The 26,041-nt window shown below is 41.5% G+C and overlaps 3 protein-coding genes across 4 annotated transcripts; 2 read left to right on the forward strand and 1 right to left on the reverse strand.

Annotated features, from left to right (window-relative positions):
• Positions 1 to 1,130: 1,130 nt before the first annotated feature.
• On the reverse strand, positions 1,131 to 23,859 carry LOC117143835 (polypeptide N-acetylgalactosaminyltransferase 2). Of its 2 annotated transcripts, none has more exons than XM_033308699.1 (8): positions 18,682 to 18,869; positions 17,411 to 17,621; positions 3,889 to 4,161; positions 3,591 to 3,802; positions 3,367 to 3,533; positions 2,610 to 3,297; positions 2,249 to 2,421; positions 1,131 to 2,028 (listed from the first exon to the last, which is right to left on the reverse strand). In XM_033308699.1, exons 2-8 carry the CDS (start codon positions 17,495 to 17,497, stop codon positions 1,727 to 1,729), a joined length of 1,902 nt encoding a protein of 633 aa, XP_033164590.1. In that variant the 5' UTR covers positions 17,498 to 17,621; positions 18,682 to 18,869; the 3' UTR covers positions 1,131 to 1,726. The 2 variants fall into 2 exon arrangements, with proteins under 2 accessions (XP_033164590.1, XP_033164581.1); XM_033308690.1 differs by lacking the exon at positions 18,682 to 18,869 and adding an exon at positions 23,628 to 23,859 and having other exon boundaries at positions 1,727 to 2,028.
• LOC117143856 lies at positions 6,672 to 7,300 on the forward strand. Its single transcript, XM_033308724.1, has one exon. The coding sequence runs from the start codon at positions 6,782 to 6,784 to the stop codon at positions 7,196 to 7,198; it is 417 nt and encodes a 138-aa protein (XP_033164615.1). The 5' UTR covers positions 6,672 to 6,781; the 3' UTR covers positions 7,199 to 7,300.
• LOC117143849 (protein FAM170B-like) lies at positions 12,654 to 13,846 on the forward strand. Its single transcript, XM_033308712.1, has one exon. It carries the CDS (start codon positions 12,850 to 12,852, stop codon positions 13,264 to 13,266), a length of 417 nt encoding a protein of 138 aa, XP_033164603.1. The 5' UTR covers positions 12,654 to 12,849; the 3' UTR covers positions 13,267 to 13,846.
• Positions 23,860 to 26,041: the final 2,182 nt, after the last annotated feature.

Consider the following 26,041-nt stretch of genomic DNA (forward strand, 5'->3'; position numbering starts at 1 on the left):
AATGCCAAGGATTTGAGCGGGAAAATATGAATTAAATTTAAAAAATGGTACAAAATATATTACTACTCTACTTGGCAAAGTTTTTCACGCAGCAAATCCATTAGAAAATTCATCAGGCTTGAACCACAAATATTTTTCTGGAGCATCCTGCGACCCGAAACAATTTGGCTTATCTCTTAGGGAATCACTAGAAAAGATGACACTTTATTTCATGTCATTCCTTATGCAGGGCATGTTTACCTCATCGTTGTGCCACCCACAACTTTCTCAGGCCAGAAATAGAAGAAACCCGTTTTGCCCTGGTTTCAAATGTTTTGCGTTGCCAGCGTTGCCGCTTTGCTTTTTAAGCGCGACCAAATTAGCGCAACGAACTCGCCCGTAAGTATGCACACATATTTTGTCGTGTTCACGTGTCGTATACGTAATGTGCCAAGTTTTCATCTCGCGAGCTGCTCTTCGCAGACGTGCCCCGACAGGCATTTCGGAGTTGAAAGTTAAGTCGTTTAACCTACATGTGAGCCCAAGTACTTAGCCAGATTTGATGTCAGCTGTGTCTCATTTGTAACTTTCCCACAGCATGTACGCAATTACATTAAGCATACGCACTGGTGGCCCGCGAAAGAAAGCACTTAGCACTTGTTTTTAAATGTTTCCATTTATTGTTTCCTTTTTGTTGCCTCTCTAGTGGTTTTAAATTAAAAATTCTTGTTTAATCATTCATTTTTGTTTTGCTTACAAACAAATATACAATATTTGGTTTGTGTCTTTTCATCTTTTTTTCAAATCATTTGCCAGTTTTGCCAGCCATTTTAATTAAGAGAATTTATTGGAAAAAATATGCTCACAATTCTATTCGGTTGTGTGTCTGTGATAAAAAGCAAGCAAGTTTTCCTCTTAAAAGTTCAAATGATTTATGCATTCGAAATAACAACCAATTGATTGTGAAACACCAGAGACAATCCAATTTTTCCGCTTTGCCTGCAGTATTTAAATGTTTAATGCATTTAAACGGAATGTTCACTTTTTTGGCCTTCGATAAACATTCAAATAATATGTCTTCCTCAATATATACACATACATATTTCACATAGTTTTCAATGATTTTCAAATGATTTCACTTAGGTGTATAATTAGAACTAATGATAACATTTCATGTTTTATTTTAAGTACAAGGTTGAGAAGACTCTGAGCTTGGGTATCTAGGTTTTCTGAAACGGACCATATGTGGATACTAATTTGTGGCATTTTCGTATAGATCTTAATTGACTTGAATGAATGTGTGCCGTGTGAGAATGCAAATTAGTTACAGTTTAGTGTTAATCAGCTGCCAAAGGTTGCATTGGGGTTACAGTATCATTTCGTTTTCATATAGTTTTATACATATACAAAAAATTAATCAGTCTAAGTACTTTTTTTGTATGCCCTTTATGTGTTGGATTTTCGTTTAGGTAGCGTTTAACATTAACCCCCCGGGAGCAGTTGATTCGATTTTAAACTAAAGTTGAACTTATTCCGTATCCATGCAGTTAATATATATATATAATGTGTGTCTGAGTGCTTGCGTTCAGCAACAAATGAACATGGGTAAATCATTACGAGTACACAGTACAGTACACATACAATCCGCATCGCGTTAGGTAGGCTTCCTCCCATCGACTTGCACATATATCACGACCGATCTGCATTATCCGCCTCCTCCAGTTTACTCGAAACCAAGTCCTCTTCCTCACGCGTACTTCCCGAAGGACCATCTCTGCGTTCCCAGTGCCGAGTTGCAGTGCTGCGCACTCACGCCCTGCTGCGACTGATCCCTGGAGTCCAGGCACACGTTGATCTTGTAGTGCCGCACCAGTCCGCCCTCCCGCATGATCCACCGCTGGTTCTCCGAGTCGTCGCACGCCTTCAGGACCACCTGTGACCCCCGCGCGAAGGTGACCAGGGTCAGGCAGAGGTCGTCGTGCTTGATCTCGCCGCGCTTCGTGAAGGCCCACTCCTGATTGCCGCCGGTGTTGTGGCAAGGGAAAATTCCTAAGAGGATTAGGGGGAGTTATACAAATACATGAGTCTAGAACACGAACAAACCGTACTTTTCGCGGAATTAGGAGTCTAAAAGTATGCAGTAAAAATCAAAATTTTGGCATGCTTCGGACATTGCTTTTTGTAGCATTTATTTCTTTACTTGACTTATTTACTTTCGCTTCCTTTCAACTATATAAAACTCAATAAACAATAGGGCTCTTGTACTCACCCACAGTGCCGTCGATTAAGTGGCCCATTGTGTCCAAGCACTCGGTGCTATCCTGTCGGAATTGGCCAACCTCCTGTGGGTCGGGTGCCTGCAGGTCGGGATAGACATTCTCCAGATACCATTTGAACGGCTTGCAATGCAATTTCTCCTTCAAAGCCAGACGGTCATCAATGCTGAGTGGCAGGGAAAAGGGGCGATACAAGTAGGAAAACAATGTGCAATAAATAACTTGGCTAAAGTATTTTGAGCACTAAAAGAATTTATGTGGAAGACCAAGTATCAAAAAAAAAGGGTATAAACTTGAAAGAGAAGTACAGGGTCAACATGTACAATGCCGAGTGATTTCTCTCAGTGTACTTACTTGCCGAAGGGAATGTTCTTGGCGAGTGGCACGGCGTTGTAGTAATGCTGCTTGTAGTCATCCATCCAGACCTCCGCCGCACGTCGTGTGTTCCGTGCGAAGACGTTGCCGCTTCCGCCGGGGAAGGTGTACGGATGCCTTTTGCGGAATACGTGACCCACCCGGCTGCAGGGTATGATTTCCAGGCTGCCACCGCACTGCCACACGCGGAACGAGATCTCCAGATTCTCGCCGCCCCACACGTCCATCTTCATGTCGTACTTGCCCAGTTTGTTGAAGTACGCCTTATCGATGACGAACAGCCCGCCGGCGATCATCGGTGTCCGGATGGCCGTTGTGGGGTCGTTGTGGCGCATCGCCCGCTCCGATGGACTAAGGTACTCCCACTTGAAGATCAGGTTCCAGTCGAAGCCGCCACGCAGATCGGCCGAGGCGCCGATATACTGGAAGTTGTCCATGCTGATCACATCGATCACGGGGCACACGACGCGGGTGGGATCCTCGCGAACGCGTTCCAGCAGAGGCTCCAGCCACATCTCGTTGCACTCCACGTGGCTGTCCAGGAAGGTCAGGACACTACTCACGGCCGCATCCGCGCCCTTCACCCTGGACCTCACCAGACCCTCGCGCTTGTCGTTGCGGATCACTCGCACCTTGTCGATCTTCGCCAGCTCCAGACCATCCTCAGCTGAAAAAGTGGATATAGAATGGAATTCATTCGCTAAGCAAATATTTTCAATTACACTGAATCACTTACGATGATCACTGTAGTCATCTACCAGGACGATTTCGCGTATCAAATGCTCGGGACTGCGGTTCAGGACACTCACAATGGTTCGCAGCAAAGTGGACCTCGCCTCGTTGTGGAAGGTAATGATGACACTTGTCTCGGGCAGATCTTCGCGGTACTTCTTGGTTCGGCACCTGGTGGAAACTAGTTTTAAAACACTCCCACTCCAAAATGTTTTCCTCGAAACCTACATGGGATTTCTGGTGTCGGGTATATCCCGATTGCTGGGCAGAGCATCGCTGGCCTCCTGATTGAAGCGATTCCTTATATAGGGATCTTCGCCATTGCGTAGAGCACCCGCCCGAATGTAGCCCGCCTCATTGAAGTACTCCACCTCGGTGCCACGACCACTTGGAGCCACTGGCAAGCGACCACCAGGTCCACCTGTTCCTCCACTGAGACCCTGAAAATGATGTTTTAAATAAATATCATTTTTAATTGTGCAAAGTTTCAGTTCGTAATGGCATTTAAAAACTGCAAGGACCTTACCTGCGATGTCTCCTCCAGAGCCACAATCCCGTTCAACTTGAGGCCGTGGACCGCATTGCGCTCGAAGTCCCTCGCCGAGCCGATTAGGATGACATTGCCACCGGGATCGTCGGCCCCGCTGCCAGCTGCACCCGCCGCCGCTCCCGGACCCGCTCCTCCGCCAGCTGGTGCCCACTGGCGGGCGGTGGAGGCGGCGGCCACCGAGGAGGAGTCGTCCTGGTACTGCTGCATGACGGTGGCCACCTCACGTAGCCGCAGCGCTCGATTTTCCACCTAAAAGGACACGGAGTCCACGAGGGGAGACAAGTGTTTTAATTTATTTCTTTAATCTGCGCCACATTGGCGACGTTGACGCCCGTGCGGGGCAATAACTCAACTCAACTGGGAGCAATACTCTTACACTCAGAGAAATGCGCTTAAAAAGGAATATGGGAAGCCATTAAAGTTCTAAAGGTTTCACTTAACAATAAATTTCCCGCAGTGCAGGAAGGGAACGAAAAGGGCTTGGTTCTCGTGCAGGCTTACGGCAAAGTTTCTCTAAAGTTTCAGCCCGAAACACAACAGACCAGAATGGCTAAGCATTGCGAACACTGTTCGCGTTTGCTTCAAGATTAATAATCTATAAATTGCAAATGTTGCCAGGAACTGGGAAACAAAAGCCCGGGCCACGACCACGACCCAGTTAAAACAATGTTTAAGATTCCTCGGCGACACTCGTTCTAAAACAACACGGAAAACCTTTTACAGAGCGGCCTGTAATATTTGCTGCCCAAAACTTTGAAAGCCTTTAAAAATAGTAATTATGAAATGGGCGGCCTCTTTAAATTCCTTGTATATTTATTGGTTGAATAGCTGGTGCTGCTCTCCCTTAAGTAAGTAACAAAAAACCAGACAACTGACAACTGTCGATAACCAAACAAAACAAAACGTAAGAATGTGTCTGGTTCTTTCAAAATACAGACAAAACAAGGACAACAATGACACACAGCAGACACCGAAATAGCCTTGAGACCCAGCCTTATATATAATACTCACTCCTATGAAGCCGAATAGAATGGATGGTCGTCTCAGCTTGAGGACATTTAAAGTAAATAATTTATAAGTGCAAACTCGATGAAGCACGAAACATTTTAAATGGCAGAGCTTTCGGGCGAAATCTGCCGTGTCAAAGAAAGCTATGCATAAGAAGCACATTCAAATATAATAAAGGGTGGCTCAGTGTTGAAAACGCCTTCCAAATTTTCAGCTAAGAGGCAACATACTTCAGGCTAAGAAAGACCCATAAAAGCAGGCAACAAAGAGCCAGAAAAAAGGGGCTCCACTTAAAATTAAAATCACGCATACGCAACGTGCAACGCAAAGTGCCAAAGTCAGCTGAAAAAGAAAGGAAATCGCTTTCAATACGCTTGCCACACATAAATCAGAGTTAGAGGGCCGCCGATAAAGGAGCTTCTGACAAAACTCTTGACAAATAGATTCAACGCAAAAGGGCAATTAATAATGGACCGTGCTATAAGGACCCTTCTCCAGGACCTCCTAAATTGGGTCACTGTTTAGCGGAGTGAAATGATTCATTTGTCAATTTAGCTGGGTCAGTTAGCCAGCCTAGTAGTTGTAAAAGGTTGGCTGCGTAGCTGATGTTGGATTCTTTGGATTTAACTGGCAGCCCTTTTCAGGCTTAAACGAAAATAAATGGAGAGAGCTTGTTCCCTGTAATTATATTTATTTATACACAAGGACAAATATCACGAAAATACAATCGTCTTGGCCTTGGAAATAATCGAATTCGCTTTCAGTGCGTTCCATTAATATGGGTTCAATATCATGACCCCCTACGCCTTCACATGACAAACACCTCGAGGGTGGTGAACTATCAAGCTGTGTCCTTATTCCTTGCATAGGCAACCACACACGCATTACGCATACGCAGCGTGAGCACTACGCTTTAAGCCAACGGAAACGCTTTGTAATCCAGCCAATTGCAGTTGCAGCTTTTGTGAGTTGTATTGCCAAATGAGCCAGCGCTAATTAATCAGAAATCCGACTCAATGCGCTGAGTTATTTTTATCACAAGATGGTGGACTATAAAAATGCAAACTTTGCTCTCCATTTGCAAATTTATATGTCCTTTGGGCAGAACAAGTCTCGCTGCAAACAGTATCTATTTGTGGAAATCCTCGGGAGAGTAATGACTGGAAAATTATGCCACTGACGTCAAAAGGGAAAGACGAAACTTTTTGCCCACTAAAAAGGTCAAAGTCAAGACTCCAAATCATCTACTTGGCACTCATCAAATTCTAGTTTGCTGCGACTTGTTATTAAAATTTGGCAAGAAAAAACTATCATCAAGTTTGGCGTCATGCTAAACCAGAGCAACAAGTTGCTATAAATGGTCATCACTGGGTTTACTGCTCGAGTTCAATGTTTGCAGCCAAATTCGGATGAAAGAGCAAAGAAAAACGAATTGTTTTGAATTGAGTTCATAGCCATTGGATGGCATTGATTGTTGTTTTTTTGCTTGGGGTCACAGAGAAAATATGGAAATTGTGATACGATTTTATGGCGTTCTGATGAAGCTTGTCTTTATTTGGCCATTTCGATGATTTGTGAGCAGAGCAAAGATAATAATCTGCGAATGGCTAACTCCATTAAATTGCTATAAATACTTGAAAGGATACCATTGGGGCATTTATATTTTTGTAGATTTAAGGGAACTTTGTTTTTCACATTATTTTTACATTACAGCAGGCTTTGAATGGCAAATCTGCCTGATTTCAACAGTATACCTTACTGTATAACAAACAATTCATAAGACAATACAAAATATTTTCAAAATTAGTAAGATTTATATTTAAACTCCGAGCAAGTCCAGTACTTGCAGCCGAATTCTTTGATGGCTTCCACGGACCTGACCCTGAAGTCGGACTATTCCGCCTGTTCTGTTGTCGATGACATTATATCCAAGTCGCTGGCATCCCAGGCAGTTTCAAGGGCACACAAGAGATCAACTCGCATCTCCTTTCGATCCCTGACCAAAGTTATAGTGACTCTGATCGGAAACCTCAAGAAGGCATCATCATTTCATGAGGCGAAGGACATACATTACTGGCGTAATCTGGCCGAGTCCCGTTTGGAGGTCAACAATCGCTATGAGAGGCTTATCAAAGCCCAGCAAAATCGGATCCATACCATGGAGACCAGGCTCCACACCATGATCAACTTGGCCCACGAGACCCAGAAAATGCTGGCCGAGATTGGGGCCGAGAAGCGGGCCAGCGAGGAACGTGGCCATGGCGAGCACGCCGACTAGATTTTGCATCATTTCTACTTTCAAATTTTCCTTTGCCTTTCATAAACCAATGGTTTATACTAAATAGTTGGTATGTGAGTTAAATATATACATATAAACTGAAAATCAAGCGCAGTTTTGCTAGAATTATTTCAGCGCTCAGTTACTTGGGTTACTAAGGTGAGTGCAGTCTCTCCGCAAATTTAATTTGCTTTTATAATCTCCTCCATATTCACTCAAGCCAAACCATTATTTGGTTTTATTCTGTTGTCTGTTTGTTTGAGCGATAGTAGAGCGGCGATTTCTTTAATCTCGGCTGGGGCTTTATGTTTTTCCCACTTCTCCATGGTCTGGGTGTGTGCAGTCTTCCAGGTGAATGATTTTCACATCGAAAGAGCTCCTAACTGCATAATTTAGTAATTGGAACGTATCAAATTTAGTTTTCTCCCATAGAGCATGCAAGAAAATGCGAAGAGGTGATTGGACCAAACTTTATCATTTATTGCAATCTGTTTCGGGTTTTCCGTTTCTTTTGCTGCCTAACTTACTTTTTGGGCGCCACTCCCAGAATCAAAAAAACACCAAAAAACAACAGAATTCAATTAAAAGTCTCTGCACGCCATTCGAAACCAAAAATATTGACATATGCCCCTTCCGTCGGCTGGCTGAAAAACAAGCCAACAATGTGACCATTGAACTCGAACCCCGATAGAAGATAGAAATTGTTTATGCCACATGTCATGGGCCCAGAAATCTTGTTTTTCGGCTGTTCTCGGCCAGACGATTTGGCCCAGTCTCAAGAGGAATGCAGTAGAGTTTATTTACCAGAAAGTGTCTCGAATTTCAAACAACAAAAAATGTAACTATAACACTGCAGTATTTTGCAATTTTCTGGTATAATATCCATTACCCATTCTCCATAGTAGTTTCTGAAAATATTTCCAAGAAATGTGGTTTTCAGCAGTTTCACTTCTTAAAATATCTCTTTTTGTTTTCTCAAATTGTTTACCAAGTTCACTCAAGTCTTTAATGATTGAGTATGAAATACGAGCTGGTTAATTTCCCAACGCATCGTAAACAAGGAAGATTTCCATCTATTTTGACATTAATGACATTTTGTGGGCCAGACATTAAGCCAGAGTTTAATGCCAACTTGAAAGTGGTAGGGTAGACAAAGCCAGCCGATTGGCAGGCAAAGTGGAAAATCGAGAAAAGTGATCAATTCCCCCGGCAAACAGCAGCATAATTAACTGCTATGTTTGGCCAACACCAGCGATGGATTGACCCAACAAGTTAATGGGAAAACTCACATGGGTGGGGGCGCCTCGATTTCGCTCCCCCGCTTTGCCGAGCTTCTGATTTTCCGTGTGATGTGGTGGCAACTGCAGTTGCGTTATGCAACGTGCAACTCTTCGGTGGCATGGAAATTGTGTGCCATGCCAACCAAATTGCGGCCGCATCAGCAGCAGCAGCAACAATTGCAAATTGTTTTGGTAGCAAAATTTGTGTGGCATCTTCTTCGTTGTCTCCGCTTCTTTTTGTCTTTCAGTCTTTGGTTTTTAGCTTTTCGGTTGGCTTCCTCATGACAGCAGCTGCAGTTGCAGTTTGGGCCAACAAGTTTCCTTTCGCCTTGCAAAACTCAATTAAATATATATAGTTATTTGTTTTTTGCCCTGCTTTGATCTTCCTTTCTATTTGAGCTAAGGTCAGGTCGTAAATCTGCCATCACTAACAGCTTATATGGTTATTTTTATTGGTGCTACTCGAATCGTTTGGAATATTATTTTTTAAATGAGAAGATTGAATTGCTGATGAAAAACTTTATTTTAGCTAATATTATTTTACGGCCTTTGACATTTGTTTTGATATTTTCAAATATTCCTAAGCTATTTTTATGGGTGCATGTCAAACCGAAGACGAAGTCATTATCATTGCCTTAATTAGTACTCCTTGAAAAGCCTCCTTGCAGCACTTTACAATTAAAATTAATGCTAAGCCAAGTGTGTTTTAGCCATTCCTGTGCCCGGAGGAGGCCCAGATTCACATTGTAGCCCAGGCCCAGAAACATTTTGTGGATTCGCCAGCCTCTGGAGCATCATTTGCAGTTAGTGGTCCGTGCAGATGAAGCTGCAATAAATTGCAACTTGCAGGCGAGCGGTTGCAGCTGTTGCATGTTTGAGGTTTTGGCCCTGTTTGTGTTTGCGGATGTTTTGCGTCCAAATTGCCACTGTGAGTGACTTTGGCTAACTGCCCCATAGCCTAACATAAAGCCCACAAGACAAGGAAGCGGCTACTGTTCCTTGGTTGCGACACGAGATCTCTTCATAAAATATATTGAAGTGTTTTGCATAAATTTCGGAGTATTATGGGCGTCGAGTCTGGGTGCCAGACACTGGTATATTGCATTTCGCCACGCCTTCGGGTGTAACCTTTGACTTTCCGGGCGAGAGTAGAAAATCAATTAAGGCCAACTTGGAAATTAGCCCGAGAAATTCACGCCTTACATCCATTAACGCACTTTATAATCAACTGGTGGCCGCAAATGTGGGTCATCCATTAAAGCGGTCTTGAACCGAAGTCATCTAGACGACCATAACAAATTGTGGATATTGCTCTTTTTCCTTTACTTTTCCTATTATGTCAGTTGCTATCTGTCCATGTTTGAGTGTGTTTTCCATTCGCTCGGTCTGCCTCCGAATGGGTGACTCATGGGCATGTGAACTTTTCGATGATTAAGCTCAAATAGAAGTCCAGCAGCTGGTGACGCCCTCGAAAAAGGCAAGATAAAGATATTGATATTCAGATAGATACAGTGGTTCCACAAAGCGGCTATGTTACCATCCAAACACTTATAGTAACCTTTTAAATAAGTCATAAAGTATCTATGGGTATGCAGCCATCATATTGCTACTAAAATTCCTATATAATCATTCCAAGAAAGGCTTTAAAGTATCTTAAATTATTTTTAAAGCCATTTCAGTTCAGTGTGCGATTGGGGAGGCCGGCACATGTCATCAGTCAGGCTACAGTGAGCTCACTCATAGTCTGCTGTGGGATATACAATCGCATCCGAGAGATACATTTGAGACAGTTGAACAATCAGTTGATGGATGCACTGTTTGCAGAGGGTCGCCGGGGAGGACAAATTGCCAGAAGTTGGCGACCATCAGAGCAAAAAAAAAAAAGAAAGAAAGACAGAAAAAAATAGATGGAAAATAGAAACGACAATTGTGGAGTCATATTAATTTTATCTCTCTTCTGGCTGCAGTATATGCACATATCTATGTTTTTTGCCGAGAACTATATTATCCGCTTTGGATGGAACTAATGCAGATGACCTCAAAACCAGCAGTCGTGGTCACTGCGGTCCCTATTTATTTGCGTTCGAAATTGGTGTTTATTCATTTCAGTGGGCAATGTTTTAATTAGTTTATTAGCAGCGTCGATGCGGCTAAATATTTAACCGCATTTCAATAAATGAGCCAATCACGATAATCAGGCGGATTAAACATTTAGCTCGACGCATTTGTAATATGCCTGATAATTTATTATTTTTTCAAAGTGCGGCCAGTAAAATTAATTTCAAGCCTTAAAAATCCAGTTAGCCCAAGCGGTGTATAAATTTTCGGTTAAATTTAAAGATCTGTTCGGATTTAATGTTAATTCATGGTTTACATGGCGGCAAACTAAAGCCAATCATTGCCAATGTTCAGTGTTTGCCCTTTCCTCCCGATTCAAACAAGTCAAACAATAAAACACCAACCATCCACGATTGTTGGCCATAAAAAAGGAGAAGCGAGCCCGCAAAAAGCCAACAGCTGGGCAAAAAAAAATAAAAAAAACTGAGGTGAATGCCACTACTTGAGTGGCTGCAAATGGCCGAAAATCGCATAGTAAAAAAATTAAGAAAACCTCGCCAGGCAATTTTGGTATTCAGTTAGCTGCGAGGAGATAAAATAAAAAACGAACGGAATACGAACCGTTTTGCCCGACAATTGGAGACAGTATTACATGCATTTGAATTGTCTTCTCGGCTCCTCGGACTTTCTCGACTTGTTCAATTGTCTGCATTTCAACGGCAGAAACCGCTAAAACCATTGAAACCGGTACTTTCACTTGGCCCGGCTCGAAAGGCGCATTTAAATGATCATCTTTGAATTGACATTTAAATGTATTTCGATCATGAGTCTCGTCGGAATTAAAATGTCAAAGTTCTGCTGTTTGGGTTTTAAATGAGCAGCGAGAAAGCCGATGAAATAAAAATAATATAATATTAAATACAGGCGTATTAATTAATTCCTATGCTATGGCATTTCAACCCAAATATTTGCCATATTTTACAAAAAAAATTGTAAAGCCAAACGCAATTTTTTTTATTATGCCATATTGCAGCATTTTAATTTATATAAAACATTTGCAAATATTTGTGTAATTTAATGATTTTCATTTTTTATTTAAATGGAGCATCTGAAGGTCGTAACTTGATAAATGGGTTGTTGACTGACCCACATTAAAGCTGCATCCCATAATTCCCCATTCCCACGCCCCTTGTTTTGGCCATGTTTCTTGGCTGTGGCATCTGCTCATTATTAAATAATAATTATTTAATACCCAAAAAGAGCTGTGCAATTATGGCCGTGTTTTTGTTTGGCCGTGTTTGTTTGTGTAATCGCCGGCAAGTGACACTTAACCAGAGTGTTGTTACTTTCTGCCTTTGTTTTCCTTTTCGGTGGCTTGTGGGCGCCACTGGACTCCCTCATCATGTGAGCTGTGTGTTGTTAACTGGTTGCTACTTCGCCTCCTATATATGTATGTGCGGCATGGCATAATGAACTTGAACTTTATGACGCAAAACACGTTAAGTTGACGTACCAAAGTGCCGGAGTGTTGGGCAAACATATCTCTGGTCTTCAGGGGCTTTATGCCTATTTTTGTAACATTATTTTCGAGACGAGCCTCGTTTAAGTGATGTTGGGTCACTGGAGATACATGGCTTGCGTGTCAGTTGGTCAAGTGGACAGAGGTGAAACATTTCGGTTTTAAACACTCCGTCTAATGGCTCGGGATCACCCAAGCCAAGACTCTGTGGCCTAAGACTCCTAGGGCTTAAGAACCTAAATTAGATTTCAGAATTTGACATCGTTTTCTTATATATTTTTATTGTTAGTTCAAAGTTCATGGCAGACCCATCCGACTTGCTGTATAGAAATCACTTCCCCCTGGCCACATTTACCATTGTTGTGCCATTTTTGGATGTCTGCTACTGGCCGCCATAGGAAGCAGTCCAAACAAGTTGTAAAATAACAATAAAAATCAGCAAATCGAAATTGAAAGTGGTCCGCAGGCAACTACCAAAAAATATGGGCGATAGCGATGCCAGCGTGACCGGTTTGTATAAGAAAAATATCTTCAGATAAAAATGATATCATACAAATTTTATTTATTTTGCCGATAAGAAAGTCAAATTCCAAAAATATAAAATTTGTACTAACACTTGCCAGAGCCAGTCATGTCTACCAAAAATGTATATCTTTTGAAATAACACGAAACTCAATATCTTTTTTGCTGTGTAAATCGACACCAGCAATTCAGCGAACGCGTTGGATGAGGCCGAAAGCGAAACCAGACGACCTTGTCTCGATGCGTTGGGTTGCGGTTAGGTTACGCAATGGATGAGGGCAAGAAAAAAGCAGCAGAAGCGGCCGCAGCTGCCAAAGAAGCTGCAGCCTCAGCTGCTCAGGCGGCCAAGACGAAGGCGGCAGGAGCCGCAGGATCAGCAAAGGAAGCGGCAGGAGCAGCAGCCACGGCGGCCAAGGATAAGGCAGGAGCAGCAGCAGCAGCAGCCAAAGAGAAGGCCGCAGGAGCAGCAGTGGCAGTGCAGCAGAGCGCATCAAGTGCTGCCATTGCAGCCAGGGAAAAGGCATCCAATGCAGCCGAGTTCACCAAAGAAAAGGCAACAGCCGCAGCAGCTGCAGCTAGGGAAGCTGCAACATCGGCGGCATCGACAGTCAGGGAAAAATCCGCAGCAGCAGCCGTTGCTGTCAGGGATAAGGCATCAGCGACAGCAATTGCTGTCAGGGATTCGGTGACTGCAGTAGCAGTTGCAGCACAAGGCGCAGCAGCAGCAGCTAAGGACAAAGTCGCCACTGCAGCAGCAAGTGCGGCAGCAACTGCTAAGTCCAAAGTCACAAGGCAGAGCCAGGATGAAGTCTAGTAAAAAGTGGAAACCCATTGGCAATATGCGTTGCAGATAGCTTGAAGCTGCCACACAATAAAATACAACTCCACACAAATGGCTGGACATCAGCAGCAGTAGCAGTAGCAGCAGCAGCAGCAGCATCCCCCGCAGCAACGCAAATAGCAGCAGCAGCAGATGGTCCGATGGGAAAGCAGAGGCCGCAGGCAAATGAAGGTACAGATAACCGGTTGGGCCCATTCAAAAATTGTATACCCATAGCCGGTTGAGCGAGAAGATTGTCATTTGAGCCAACTGTGACCTCTACTCTGGACCAAAGCCTAGCCCCCACCCCACCATCCCGTCTGACTCCAGCAACCACAAATTACTCAAGAAAATCAAAAGTCAAGCCTGTCTGCAGATTAGCATCGTTAATTATTCATAGTAAATCAAAGCGTTCTCCAAATGCCAGAGACACAAGTAAACTTTGTAAACTCGAGTTGTTCTTTTTGGCCACGCAGGTTGTCATTGACAGTCGAAACTCAAAAAGTCCAAGACGAGTTTTTTGATAAAATGCTAATTTATCTTGTGGCCAAGAGGCTGTCATTAAATGAGGAGGGTTAAATTAATTTGTATAGGCTTTTTTGAGTGATCTGGTGTATATAGATCCAAAGCCAATAGCGATGAGCAAACATATTTTTAAGCGGTTTTAATCAATTTATAGAGAACTCCATCTAAACTCAACATTCTTCGAACGATCTGATTTCGTCATTTGCTGCACACTCTAATGACAAAAACCAGTTTGGTTTCTAAGCTCGATCATCGGCGTCTATTGAACTTAATTGAAATTAATTTCGAGTGTTTTCAAGAGCAAATTACTTTTTTGTTGAGCGTGTGGCATTCTCTTTCGATGGGTTTTTTGTTCCCATCTGGGGGCAAAGTGATGTGGATTGTTAACCAGAGCGTAACTTGCTCTGTCACGCAAATTTTAAGTTTGCTTTTTTCGCTGCAGATTCAGAGTTTTCTATATGGAATGGAGTTTTTTATAGACCATCCCTGATATGCGGGGCTATAAATCGAATTCATGAGCCGTTAAGGTCTTCGAAAGTATTTTGGTTTGAACTTGAAATATTTATAACACATTTCGACTCTTTTTTCCCCCTTTTATTCGGCAAGGCCATAAAAGTAAAATTGCCAGTCGTTAAAGTGATTTTCTGAGTGCTGCAGCTAGGAAAATGGGAAAGAAAAGTTTTGGATATAGTTTCTGGCTGAATTTGCATTTATGATGGCTTCATTTGCATGTGAACAAGATGCTGAAACATCCTACAGATTTGAGAATATGCTCGTTATAGTTATGCACGCATACTTAAAGATACTTCCACTTGAATAAAGTCTCGTAATTAATGCATTAAATAGCCGATAAATGTTTATACCGACATTTCACCACTTTCTTCGCTGTTCTTTATTTCAATTTACTGAAAACATGGCTTAACCGCTTCGCGACCTCCGACGAAAGTGGAAAAACTTTGGCAACAAAAGAGAAAGTTCAATTTTGAACTCTATTTTGGGAAGCTGCGGGAATTCCAAATGCTTGCCCAAAGTAATTAACGCACAAAAAGACAGAAGACCAACAAAAAAGGCAAAAACTAATCAATCGGTTATGTAACCACCACCCCGCCGTTAACAATTAAACTAAATTAAATGTGTGATTGACTGGGGGCAAGTTTTTTGTGATTTATTTTCCTTTCAAAATCGTTTGGAGCTCTCGTTTTCAGTCGGTCGTGAGATGGCAGAAAACTCGGATATGGTTTTATGAATGAAATGTCATTGAATGGCCAAACTGGAGAAGAAAGATGTAATCCATCGATCGAATGGCTCTAAAAAAAGCTGAATAAAAATAAATTACTGAAGTAATAGTATCTCTAAGATACTTCAGTTTAATCTACGAAAACAGCAGTTCTTTTTAACTCTTACAATCTAGACTATGTTTAACTTTTGCACACTCGACTGATCAGCAAACAAAGTATAATCTTATCAGAAATGCTTGTAGCTTCAATTTAGCTTGTTCGAAAATAACTAAATAATTAAAATGGTGTTTGAGCAGCGGACAGCTTATCAAAAGTGGGAAATACTACTGCTGAAAATAAAATGATTAAAAAACCAATGGCCAAGAGTGCAGTAGTGAGTGGACTGCGGCTGCATTTCCTGCATTTCATTCGCAGCGCAAAAAAGGAAAATAAATCAAGTTTACATGAAAAATTATTTCGATGCAGTGGCAAAAGAAGGATGATTGCTGTGGGGGCTCGGGGACTCCAGCGGGGAATGACGAGGACCCCAAGTGGCTGGAACTCCGCTTTTGACCACGTCGATGGTCATGGTGGTCATGATGGCCATGGCGGTCATGATGATGACGTCGAGTCGAGAGTCTGTGAAATTGTATTTGCACCATAATCGGCTTCATTTGTGCAGATTTACGTTTCAATTTTTAAATACTCTGCATCTCGGCAGCATTTCCCATAATTATCGCATCCCACAATCGAAAGGCCATTGTTGAAGATCAAAAGTGTAATTAAGAGAGCTTAATTGAATCGAATTTTCCACTTACTACGTTTGTTGTACTTAATATTGCCGAACGATGGAGCTTATTATTATTTTAAACATATTAATCATTCATATTACAGAGAAGCGTATGCATGTGTCGATTTGACAAACTATTTGCAGATATTTCCACATTTCCGTCAGTCTTAAAAAGCTTTTAAAATATTTTAAAACTTGTTTGTGTCATTTTTAATTTCGGTTCCCATTTTTGGCAGGCTGAAAAAATGGCAGATAACACAAAGGCTATGAATGCCAGAACATCTCTCAAAGTGGTCAATAAATTTAACGGATTTTTTGTTCAACACATTTAAGTCATAAAAAAAAGGATGAGGCATGCAACGTTTTTTGCAACCCACTCTTACACTGTGTTCTTATTTGTTTTACTGCGAATGTAATTTTCCCCCGCTCAATGCGCTAACAAAATGGAGTAAAAAATATATCTTTGAAATTGCTGAAATAAATTGACATTTTGGCTCGTGTGTGCGGGTGAATTTCTTTCGTGTCGTGCTGAAATATATTTATTTTTTCTGCAGAAAACACAATCGAAATTTGCCGTTGCGCTCACTGGATAAATAAGTAAACACAAGAAACCAAATTCAATTCTAGTACACGTGTGTGCGGCAGACAAAAACAATTTACCACAACATAATAAAGAAGGTATAAATTCCAGGTATAAGCGGAAATCCCAAATTGAAAGCAGATAAAATGCTTCTTTTAATGCAATATTTTAAAGGCTTCGGGCAAGGTAAGCCTGCATTTATAGTTCGAGTTGCCACTTCACCCACTTGATGTGTCCTGCATGCAAAGGGGCACAACCATAAAGATAATTTTAATTGGTGTGCTTTATGACACACAAAATTCGCACTAGAAACGCACATTTTGATAAGAAGACCCCCGCAGGAAAGCCCAAACGGTAGCTATTTCTCTAATAAATAAACACACATGACAGGCCGAAAAAAACTTAATTAAAACTTGTAGAGTAAGCGACAAAAATACAGGTGGCCACGAGATACATGGGGCTAATTACGAGCGGGGTAAGCGGGTTGGTGTGAGGGTGGAAAGAGAAAACAATGGGCTGTCAAGTTGGTGGCAGGCGGCTATATGCGACAGCAATCCAATAATTACTATGCAGGGGGCATACGCAACGCTCCTCTGCGATGCCATCATCGAAAAAGATGGTAATGATGACTCAGACGGAAGAGGAAGAGGAATATCACCACCACTGGAAGGGTGGATCCGCTACAAAGTGTCCACGAATTTCGTGATCGAATAAGTATATATAAGATATAAGTGAAATGGAGCCAAATGAAAGTAAGCAGAGGTGTACGTATGAGATACAAAGATACTATAAGATATGAAGATAGGATATTGGTAAGATAAGATTTTGGTAAGCCAAACTTATCAGTGCCTCCCAGTTGAGTTACTTTAGAGAGTCCTGTGAATATCCTTGGCTAACTCACCTTTTCTGTGCTGGACTGGAAGTAGTAGACCATCACGAACATCCAAATGATGCTCACGAATACAATCAACTTGATGTTGCGACGCATTTTGGATAGCTGATGTTTATATATTTAACTGCTAATTGGGTTGAGGACGTATCACGTTCACTTCGATATTTATTTATTTACTTTTTGGTTTGGTTGTTTTGGCAAATGAGTTATGCGGTTTTCACTGCAGGCAGAACAAATGCATTGGAATGAGTGTAAACAAAATATATATATTTATAAACTTAATTGTGTTTTCATTGGGTTTTTTTTATTGCCTCGCACTATTTTCCATCTTCACTCAATTTATTTGGTTTAATTGCGTTTGCGTTTTAATTGTTCAACTCTGCCCAGCTTAATTCAATTGAATTTAATTAGGCCCGTCCATGAATGCAAAACGATTATCTGCAGCTTTTAATGGTTTTGGCATTTAATTCTCTCCTTTTCACAAATAAATTGCCCACGGGGGGATTTTCTCGCAAATGTCGTGTGTTTATTTAAAGTTATTGAGTGTATTTCTGCGCCCGCCGGATGTTATTATTATAAAAGATGCAATTATCTATAATGCACTGCATTATTTAAGCTAAAAATTAACTAATGTATGTATGCTCTACTCAAATACGAGAAATTAAAAGTGATTTTTGAAATATTGCTAGTGCATTTTATGAAATATTTAACATCTAAATGATATGCAATCAAAGTTTGCCTGTACACTTAACCCTGAATTGCTCAATCAAAAACAAAACGTTGTTTGTACAATTTATCTAATCCAGGCTGCTTTATCAGAAGCTGATAAGATTTCCTTCTCCCAAACAAAAAGACAAGTAAATTCAATTTCCAAACTTTAAACGATTCTCTCGCCATCAAAAGATTACATTACACACACACATACACACACTTTTAATGGATGCTAATTAAACACTCCTAAATCCGAAAACGGTAGCACGTTATTGCGGTTTATTTGTGGTCAGCTGCTGGGAAAAGGGAAAGTGAAGCGCAGCTGTTGGCCAAGTTGATTTAGGCGTTTTTCAATTGGGCCTCAAAGCGAAGCATTACGCATACGCAGCGTGTTACCGTCCATGAGATAAGATAAGAGTTCACTTCTCTCTTTCAACCTTTTGTAATGTTTCGTAGCGTAAATCACAAGAATAGGCCACAATTGATCGCTGGCTTTTCACAAACGTAATCGTTATTGTTTTATCGTTCTGCCACTCGCCATTCACTTGTACTCATTATATTGCATTTACCGTTTTGTCGATTGTAACGACTGTTGCCAACACGATTCTAGTTGGATTTCGAACGCTGCCCGTGGCAGCCGCGCTGTGCCACCAAAAAAGCGTCGACAATCGGTTTTTTTTGGGCCAGGCCAAGACGGAAATCGGATATCCCGAAGACGAGACACGCGGCTAACGGCGTCGCATCGACAAATGGCCAAAAAGCGCAGCGGGCGCCTATATTTTATGCTGCCGATTCCAATTGGACTTGGGTGTTAGCCGTCGTATAAGAGTCGCGTTCGAACTTCGAACGCAACGTGCTTGAGTTCGAAGCAAACAACAACGGCATTGAATCGAACTCGAAGATAAGAAGTTGTAACAGAATTTTTGTTATTTGTCTAATTGGAATAGAAATTGGAATTGAACTAATTTATTAGCAATTTAATATTTCTTATAAAGATTTTGTCACTATTTCAGTGTATTTGATTAAATAACTAGTTTTGATTTGATTAAGCGAAGGTTTTTGATTGAGAAGACTCAGTTGCTTAGTTTTAGATTTATAAACTGAGAAATTGTTTTAAAATTAAAGCAATAAATTTATATGGGCTAATTAATGGCTCAAATACCTTTTAATTAATATTTGCATTTAAATCAGAGATTTGTGCTTTGATCATTGGAATTGTACATTTTTGCATGTTTAGCTATAATTTACAATGATTAATATTTCAAAAGTTTTAATTGGGTTTGGCTTTCGGTTTGTTTCAGCATAAATAAAATATGTTGCAAACTGCAATTTATGGCTGTGGCTGGCATAACTTTTTGCCTTATTTACATTAAGCGAAGTTTAATTTTAGATCTGTTTTGCGCTTTTAATGCAATTCTCTCGGCTTCGGTTTTTAAATGCATCTATCAGGTGTACAAGTATGAAATGTCGTTTTTTTTTAAATAAAAAAACACGTTAAATTTTGTGGAAAAAGAAAAAATCATTTATTCAAAGTATTTGCCGTCGCTAGCTACACATTTTTCCCATCTCTCGGGCAATTTGTGGATTCCACGCCAGTAGAACTCATCGTCTTTTGCGGCGAACCATTCATCGAGCCATTTTTTCACACTTTCGTAAGAATCAAGCCGCTGCTCAGCGAGTGCGTGTCCCATCGAAGCGAATGGGTGGTAATCGGATGGGGCCAGGTCTGGTGAGTAAGCCGCATGCGGAAGCACTTCCCAATTGAGTGTTTCCAACGTGTCGCGAACCGCTCTTGCCGTATGTGATGGAGCGTTGTCATGGAGAAAAATGACCCTGTGTTGTCTTTTTTGATATTCCGGTCGTTTTCTCTGAAGCGCACGGTTCAAATTGATCAATTGTTGTTGGTAGCGTGCCGTATTCATCGTTTCGCCGGGTTTCAAGAGCTCATAGTAAATGACACCGCTCTGATCCCACCAAACACAGAGCATCGTCTTCTTGCCAAAGCGATTCGGTCGAGCAGTCGATGTGGCCGGTTGTCCAGGATCAACGTATGACTTTTTAAGTTTAGGATTAACAAAAAAGATCCATTTTTCATCGCCAGTAACGATACGATGCAAAAACGACTTCCTTTTGTATCGTGAAAGCAAAATTTCGCATGTGTTTTTGCGCCTCTCCATCTGCCTCTCGTTCAACTCATGTGGCACCCATCTACCGACCTTCTGAATCTTTCCCATCTCTCGCAAGCGATTGGAAACTGCTTGTTGACTTACTTCCAACTGCTCTGCGAGTTGTTTTTGCGTTTGAGCATCGTCTTCATCCAATAATGCTTGCAGTTCGGCGTCTTCGTACCTTTTTGGTGGTTTTCCGTGCTCTTTGTCGTCGACGTCAAAATCACCACTTTTGAAGCGTTGAAACCACCGTTCACACGTTTTCACAGTTGGTACTTGTTCGCCAAAGGCTTCAACAAGCATTCGGTGCGATTCCGCAGCTGTTTTCTTCAAATGAAAACAGAAAATTAATACTGTCCGCGTTTGCTCTTTATTCGGCACGAAACTCGACATGTTGACTGCACTGAGAGAAAACAATTATGACGCTCAATTTGCGCCAAACTATGGTGGTTCGACAGTCAAGGTTGACACTTCACAAGGTCAAAGTTTTATGACAATCGATAAATATTTACGTTTGCGAGACATCTATATGTTCGAACCGACATTCCCTACTTGTACACCTGGTAATGAAATATTCATTTAAATTGCAAGAACAAATTAAATTATGCAGATTCCCAACTTTCGCCCAGCAACAGCAGCAACAATGGTCAGTTAAAGCGATTGTCCTTTACTTTTTTAGCCCTCTCACATGCAGCTGCCGTAAAAAAGATGTGCTCTATTTATAAACAGCGTATGTGGGCCAGTCCGAAAAGGGATGTCGGATAGTGGGACGGCTGGACAAGTGGGTTACTCCACTTCCGACCACCCCGCCCATTTAAATTGGCTTAAAAACTCAACGAGCAGGCAACAAAGTCATGAATATGCACACATCCATTGGGAAAGGAAGCGAAGGGTTGGGAAACAAGACAACCAACTGAAGAATTCTCGAATAATTACACAGATACACAAATGCACACACCGATACACACATGCACATGGCGAATGTTCGCTTGGCTGTGTGCGTGCTGGTTTTCCATTAGGCGTAATTAGAGCATTTAGCATCGGGGAAAAAGTTAAGAAAAGCCAACAGCAGAAACTGACAGATTGCGTTGCATATGTATGCGGTGCCGTGCTGAACGCCCAGATACCGTTAGTTGGAGTTGCATGCCACACCATGCACACACACACATACACACACGCATCATTGCTCTTCCACCACTCAGACAATTAACTTAAAGTTGGCAAAAGTTGCAGACGGCAGCTGTGGTGGGCGCACTTTCTTTGCGATCTAGTTCATTGCGTCTGGCAAATTTGAAACAAGGTACACCTATTACGTTTAGATGCAAAGTAAAGTAATTAATGCTCCGAAAAAACTCAAAAATGGATTTTTTAGCTTTAGGTTATGACATACATCAAGTATACGACCCGTTGTACTAGCTTATGGATTTACTACTAGGCTCTACTAATTACCAGCACCCTTTAAATCGACATATGATTACATTCGACTCTTATTCTCAACCCTTAAGTGCTTTACAAATTCAGTAAATGTATCTTTCAATCTATTTCAGGAACCGGTTCCATGAGGTGGCACTTAACACTTTGTGTTTTCCCAGCCACATCCTTGCCTCGAATCGACTTTCAGTTCGAGTACGATAATTAAAAGTTGGCTAAATGTGGCATGAGTTGCAGCTTCCTTGAGGCGTCCCTCGCCCCCGCCCCCCACTCAGCTACTTTTTAAGCTACTGATGCTGGTCCTGCCTCTTCTCCTTATTCGTTTTTATGGCTGCCAGGCTTGCCACATCCATTTGATTGCACACCATTTGCCACATTTGCCACTAGCAGGTGTAAGTGTGCGTTCGTGGGAGTCTCACCTGGATCTCAACTGCATTGCACATTTAACTGTCATCTCGTTTCCTACAGTAGCTACGTGTGTGCTACACTGGAAATGTAATAATGTTTATATAGAAGTATAAATAAATAAAATGTATGGAAATCCGTCTTTTCTCCAGCTAACAATATAGTTCATAGTTTTTCAATTAGTATTCATATTCATGGATATTGAACATGTTAAGTTCCGAAGATTATTTCTCTCAGTGCTCTTCCAGTTTTTTGCCTCCTCTTTCTACTCTTAGAAATCAAAGTGTAAATGTATTTTGTCAAATGATGGCGCAAAAGTTTCCTGTTCTGGCTTTTAGCTGCCTCGTCCTTATCGCACCGCTTTCACCATCCTGCGGAAATGTTGAAAATATTGCAAGGAGGCGTGATGCTGCCGCAAATTAATGCATAATTGCATTAGTCACTTCATTTGTGGCAAGTGCTGCAGGAAGTCTTGCTTGCAACCGCCGAAATTCGTTGCAATTTATATCAAGTGGATGGGTTGTGGGTGGGGAAATGGGAAAACGACTGGGAAAGGTGGAAATCGGAGGGTCCTGTGTGCGTGTACTTTATGTCCTGATGACAGACGTTGCTGATAACCGGCATTAAGTAATATGTTCTTATGTGGGGACGGGGATTTATTGCAATCTGAAAAGGACTTGAGTTTGTGGTGACTAAGAAATAGGGTTTCCTTGAAGACGATAATAGGCAGAGTAATGCCTGTGGTCCACACTTCAGTTCAGATTTTCACAAATTTCAAGGGATTATTGTAAGCTGATTAGTTTTGCATTTTGTGCAGGGAAGGATTGTTTAAGTGCTTGGAAATATTCAAGGACTGCGCTCTTAATAATAAATTAGCTCTTCTCTTAATTTGAAATCATTATTAATTACTTTGTGCAAGAAAGCGCATTAAGAATTGCTACAGTAAATAACAGTGATGCATTGGCAGTATCCAATAGATACATTTTACTACACTGAGTAAAAGAATTAGCTGCAACCTGGAAATATCTGACATTTTTAGCATTTGTGGTATATTTAACACAATGACTTTTAATATTTTTCCTTGGGGGTGCACTCTCTTCTTCTTTGGGTTTATTGCACCGCGATGCCGGCCTTGGTTCTCTGTCTCCCTCTCACGTTTGCACTCCTTCTCTCACATTCTCTCTGAATTTCCACAATTAAGAGGTAAGGGTGGCGCTCTCCGCGAATAACGGTGGATAAACCTCTCTCTTTTCCACAACAAACTGCCATCAGCTGCTATATCCGTCATATAACTACATATCTACACTGTGCTACATACATATGTGTGTGCCAGTACTATTGTTTTTGCTTTCGGCACGCGCCTCTTTCGAGTTTGTTTGTCTGCCTTCGATTTTTAACAAACAAACTCAAAAGTGCGAAATGCAGACTGATAAACGCAGAAGCAAACACAAACACAAACACAGGGAAATGCAAATGCCTGCACACATTGATTAGTTGCAAATTTAGCTTACACTCAAAATGCGATGTGAACACGATATTTTATCACTTTTCATGAGTAATGGACCATGATTTTTGCCTATTGCTTGCGCTTTCACACACTTTTCGGTTGTATTAAATGCACTTTGGTGTTTTGGTGTTTTGCTAGACTATTTGTACAAGGCGTGTGTACAAAAATATACGTTTCGTTATTTGTAATTTGTTAACATCGAGTTATTAAGTTATTTAATTAATCATCTGCTTAGTTGCTACAACGCGGCGACTTTCGTTTCCCGTTTCGTTCGACAGACTGAACTTTTTTATCCCGTTGTCTGTTGTGTCTCTGCTTCGGGTTGTTTTCCTCCCCTCTTTTTCGGTTTCTCTGTTTTCCTTTTTTTTTTTGCTTCTCGGGTGAAGTAACATTTCTTCTTCTTTTTGTCGCGCATTTCCGTATTTTGTTACCCTTTAGCTTCCTTCTCTGCGGCTCTCCCGCTTTTACTAGGGTTGGTTTTGAGAGAGAAGTGCCGCTCTCGCTTTCACCCCCTTTGCGCAGGCGCAGACCTTCACTTGAGTATTTCAAAATACAAATACCGTTACAAGTGGATTCCAAACCTGTGACAAGTGGAACAAGTCGTCATGCATTCAAAAGGGTTTTGGAACTGCTTGCATTGTAGGAAATACACTATGCTTAGAAATACAGAGTAAATTAATTATATAAATATGATATAATTGTTTATTATTTTGTACTTTCCCTTAATTAATTGACAAATATATATATCCTTTTACTCAATTTAACTTCCATTCTGTATTACTTTCCACCAGCCAGTACAAGTGAAATCCAGCATCCTTCTTCAAAATTCCCAGACGAATAAACTGTCAATAAACATTGATTCGCTGTTCGGGTAACTTTTGATTTGCCGGATTACAAAAGTTCAAACCCACACGTCGGCTGACTGCCAATAAGGCGAACGACATAAATTTATATTAGCATGCACACATATAAAATATTTACACAAAGGCACCGCAATAGGAGAACACGAATATATCTCAAACACATATTGTCTATTGATATTAATCGCTTAACCCTTTCGCATATGTCACGTTCTATTCCCCCCTCCGAAAGTTCAAAAATTCCCTAATACCAAAAGACAATGGCAGCTGGGTGGAGAAGTCTGTGTACCCAGCGATGGAACTGAACCGATGCGATCCGAACTGGCATTAAGCCCAAGGACGACATCTTCCACCCAGTGCTGTGCCATTTGTATGGATTATACATGGGTAAATCATTAATATTTTTGTTTTTCTTAGCACTTTGGCTTTCTGATGCCCCACCGAAATTTGCATAAAATGGGGTTTTTGTCGCCTGCGCTGAAAGTGTGTGTGCCATGAAAATTAATAAGGCAGAGGGCTGCTCCCTCCCATGGGTTTTGTTTCCACCTTATCCTTTGTTGTGTATGCTCTGCCGTCTGCGTATTTTTGATAAGATTTTGGCAGCCCAATTTCCACTGGATCCTCTGCTGATTATGCTGTATCCTGACTTCGTGAGGAGGAGTGCTGCTTCTATCTGAGCGAAGTAATTGCACAAGCGCATTTATGTTGGTGTTGAACAATTTCCAAGTTTTCAAAACGCTATGAAATGTTATTAATCATTTTGGGAAGGATTAATTACGAATAATTATCCTTTTGACTCGCGAAATATTTGTAATATCTTGTATAAACAGCCAACTAAGCCAGAATCAATTCGTCAAAAAGTATGCTATAAAACATTTTACTTAAGAGCTATACATTTAATATTGCATTATTTAGAAATGTGTATTTTGGCTGACCCAAGCAAAAGTGTCATTATTTAAGTGCCATTTTAACGAAATTCTATGACAGTGCGGAAACCAAACACCTGAGCAAAATACCTCCCCATGTGCATTCACTTTCCACATTCCGCGTGCCCCCAACTTTCGAATGCATCCCCATGAGTGAACTCGAATGGCCGAATGCATCTCAGTGGAGTCGCTTCCTCGACCGGCCAAATTGCAATATTATGCTAGACTGCAGACGGCGACGTAATCGCCCTGAGAAACTAGGAAAACGGGTTAATAATGCCATAAACCGAAAAACGCGCTACAAAAATAAAAACTAGCAACAGTAAAGACGACACTTTCGTGACTGGCTGGCCAGGCAGTCGGCAATGTTTGTTTGTTTGTCGGCTGGTCGCTCGGTTTGTTTGCGCGCCGGGCTGAAAGTGAAAGGCAGCCAGCTCGGTTGGTTTGGGCCAAACAAAACAATAAGTTAGTGTAAAGTGAGTAGACGGGCGGGCAGCTGGCTAAGCCATGTGGCAAACACACAATGCCCCCGACTTGTGTGCCTTTAGTTGCCATTTTATTGTCGCGGGGCATGCCGAGGAATTAGTGGCTGCCTTATCACAAGGTGGCACACCTGCACTGAACAAAATTCT

This window comes from Drosophila mauritiana, chromosome 2L, assembly GCF_004382145.1.
Source record: "Drosophila mauritiana strain mau12 chromosome 2L, ASM438214v1, whole genome shotgun sequence".
In the NCBI taxonomy this organism is placed as follows: domain Eukaryota; kingdom Metazoa; phylum Arthropoda; class Insecta; order Diptera; family Drosophilidae; genus Drosophila; species Drosophila mauritiana.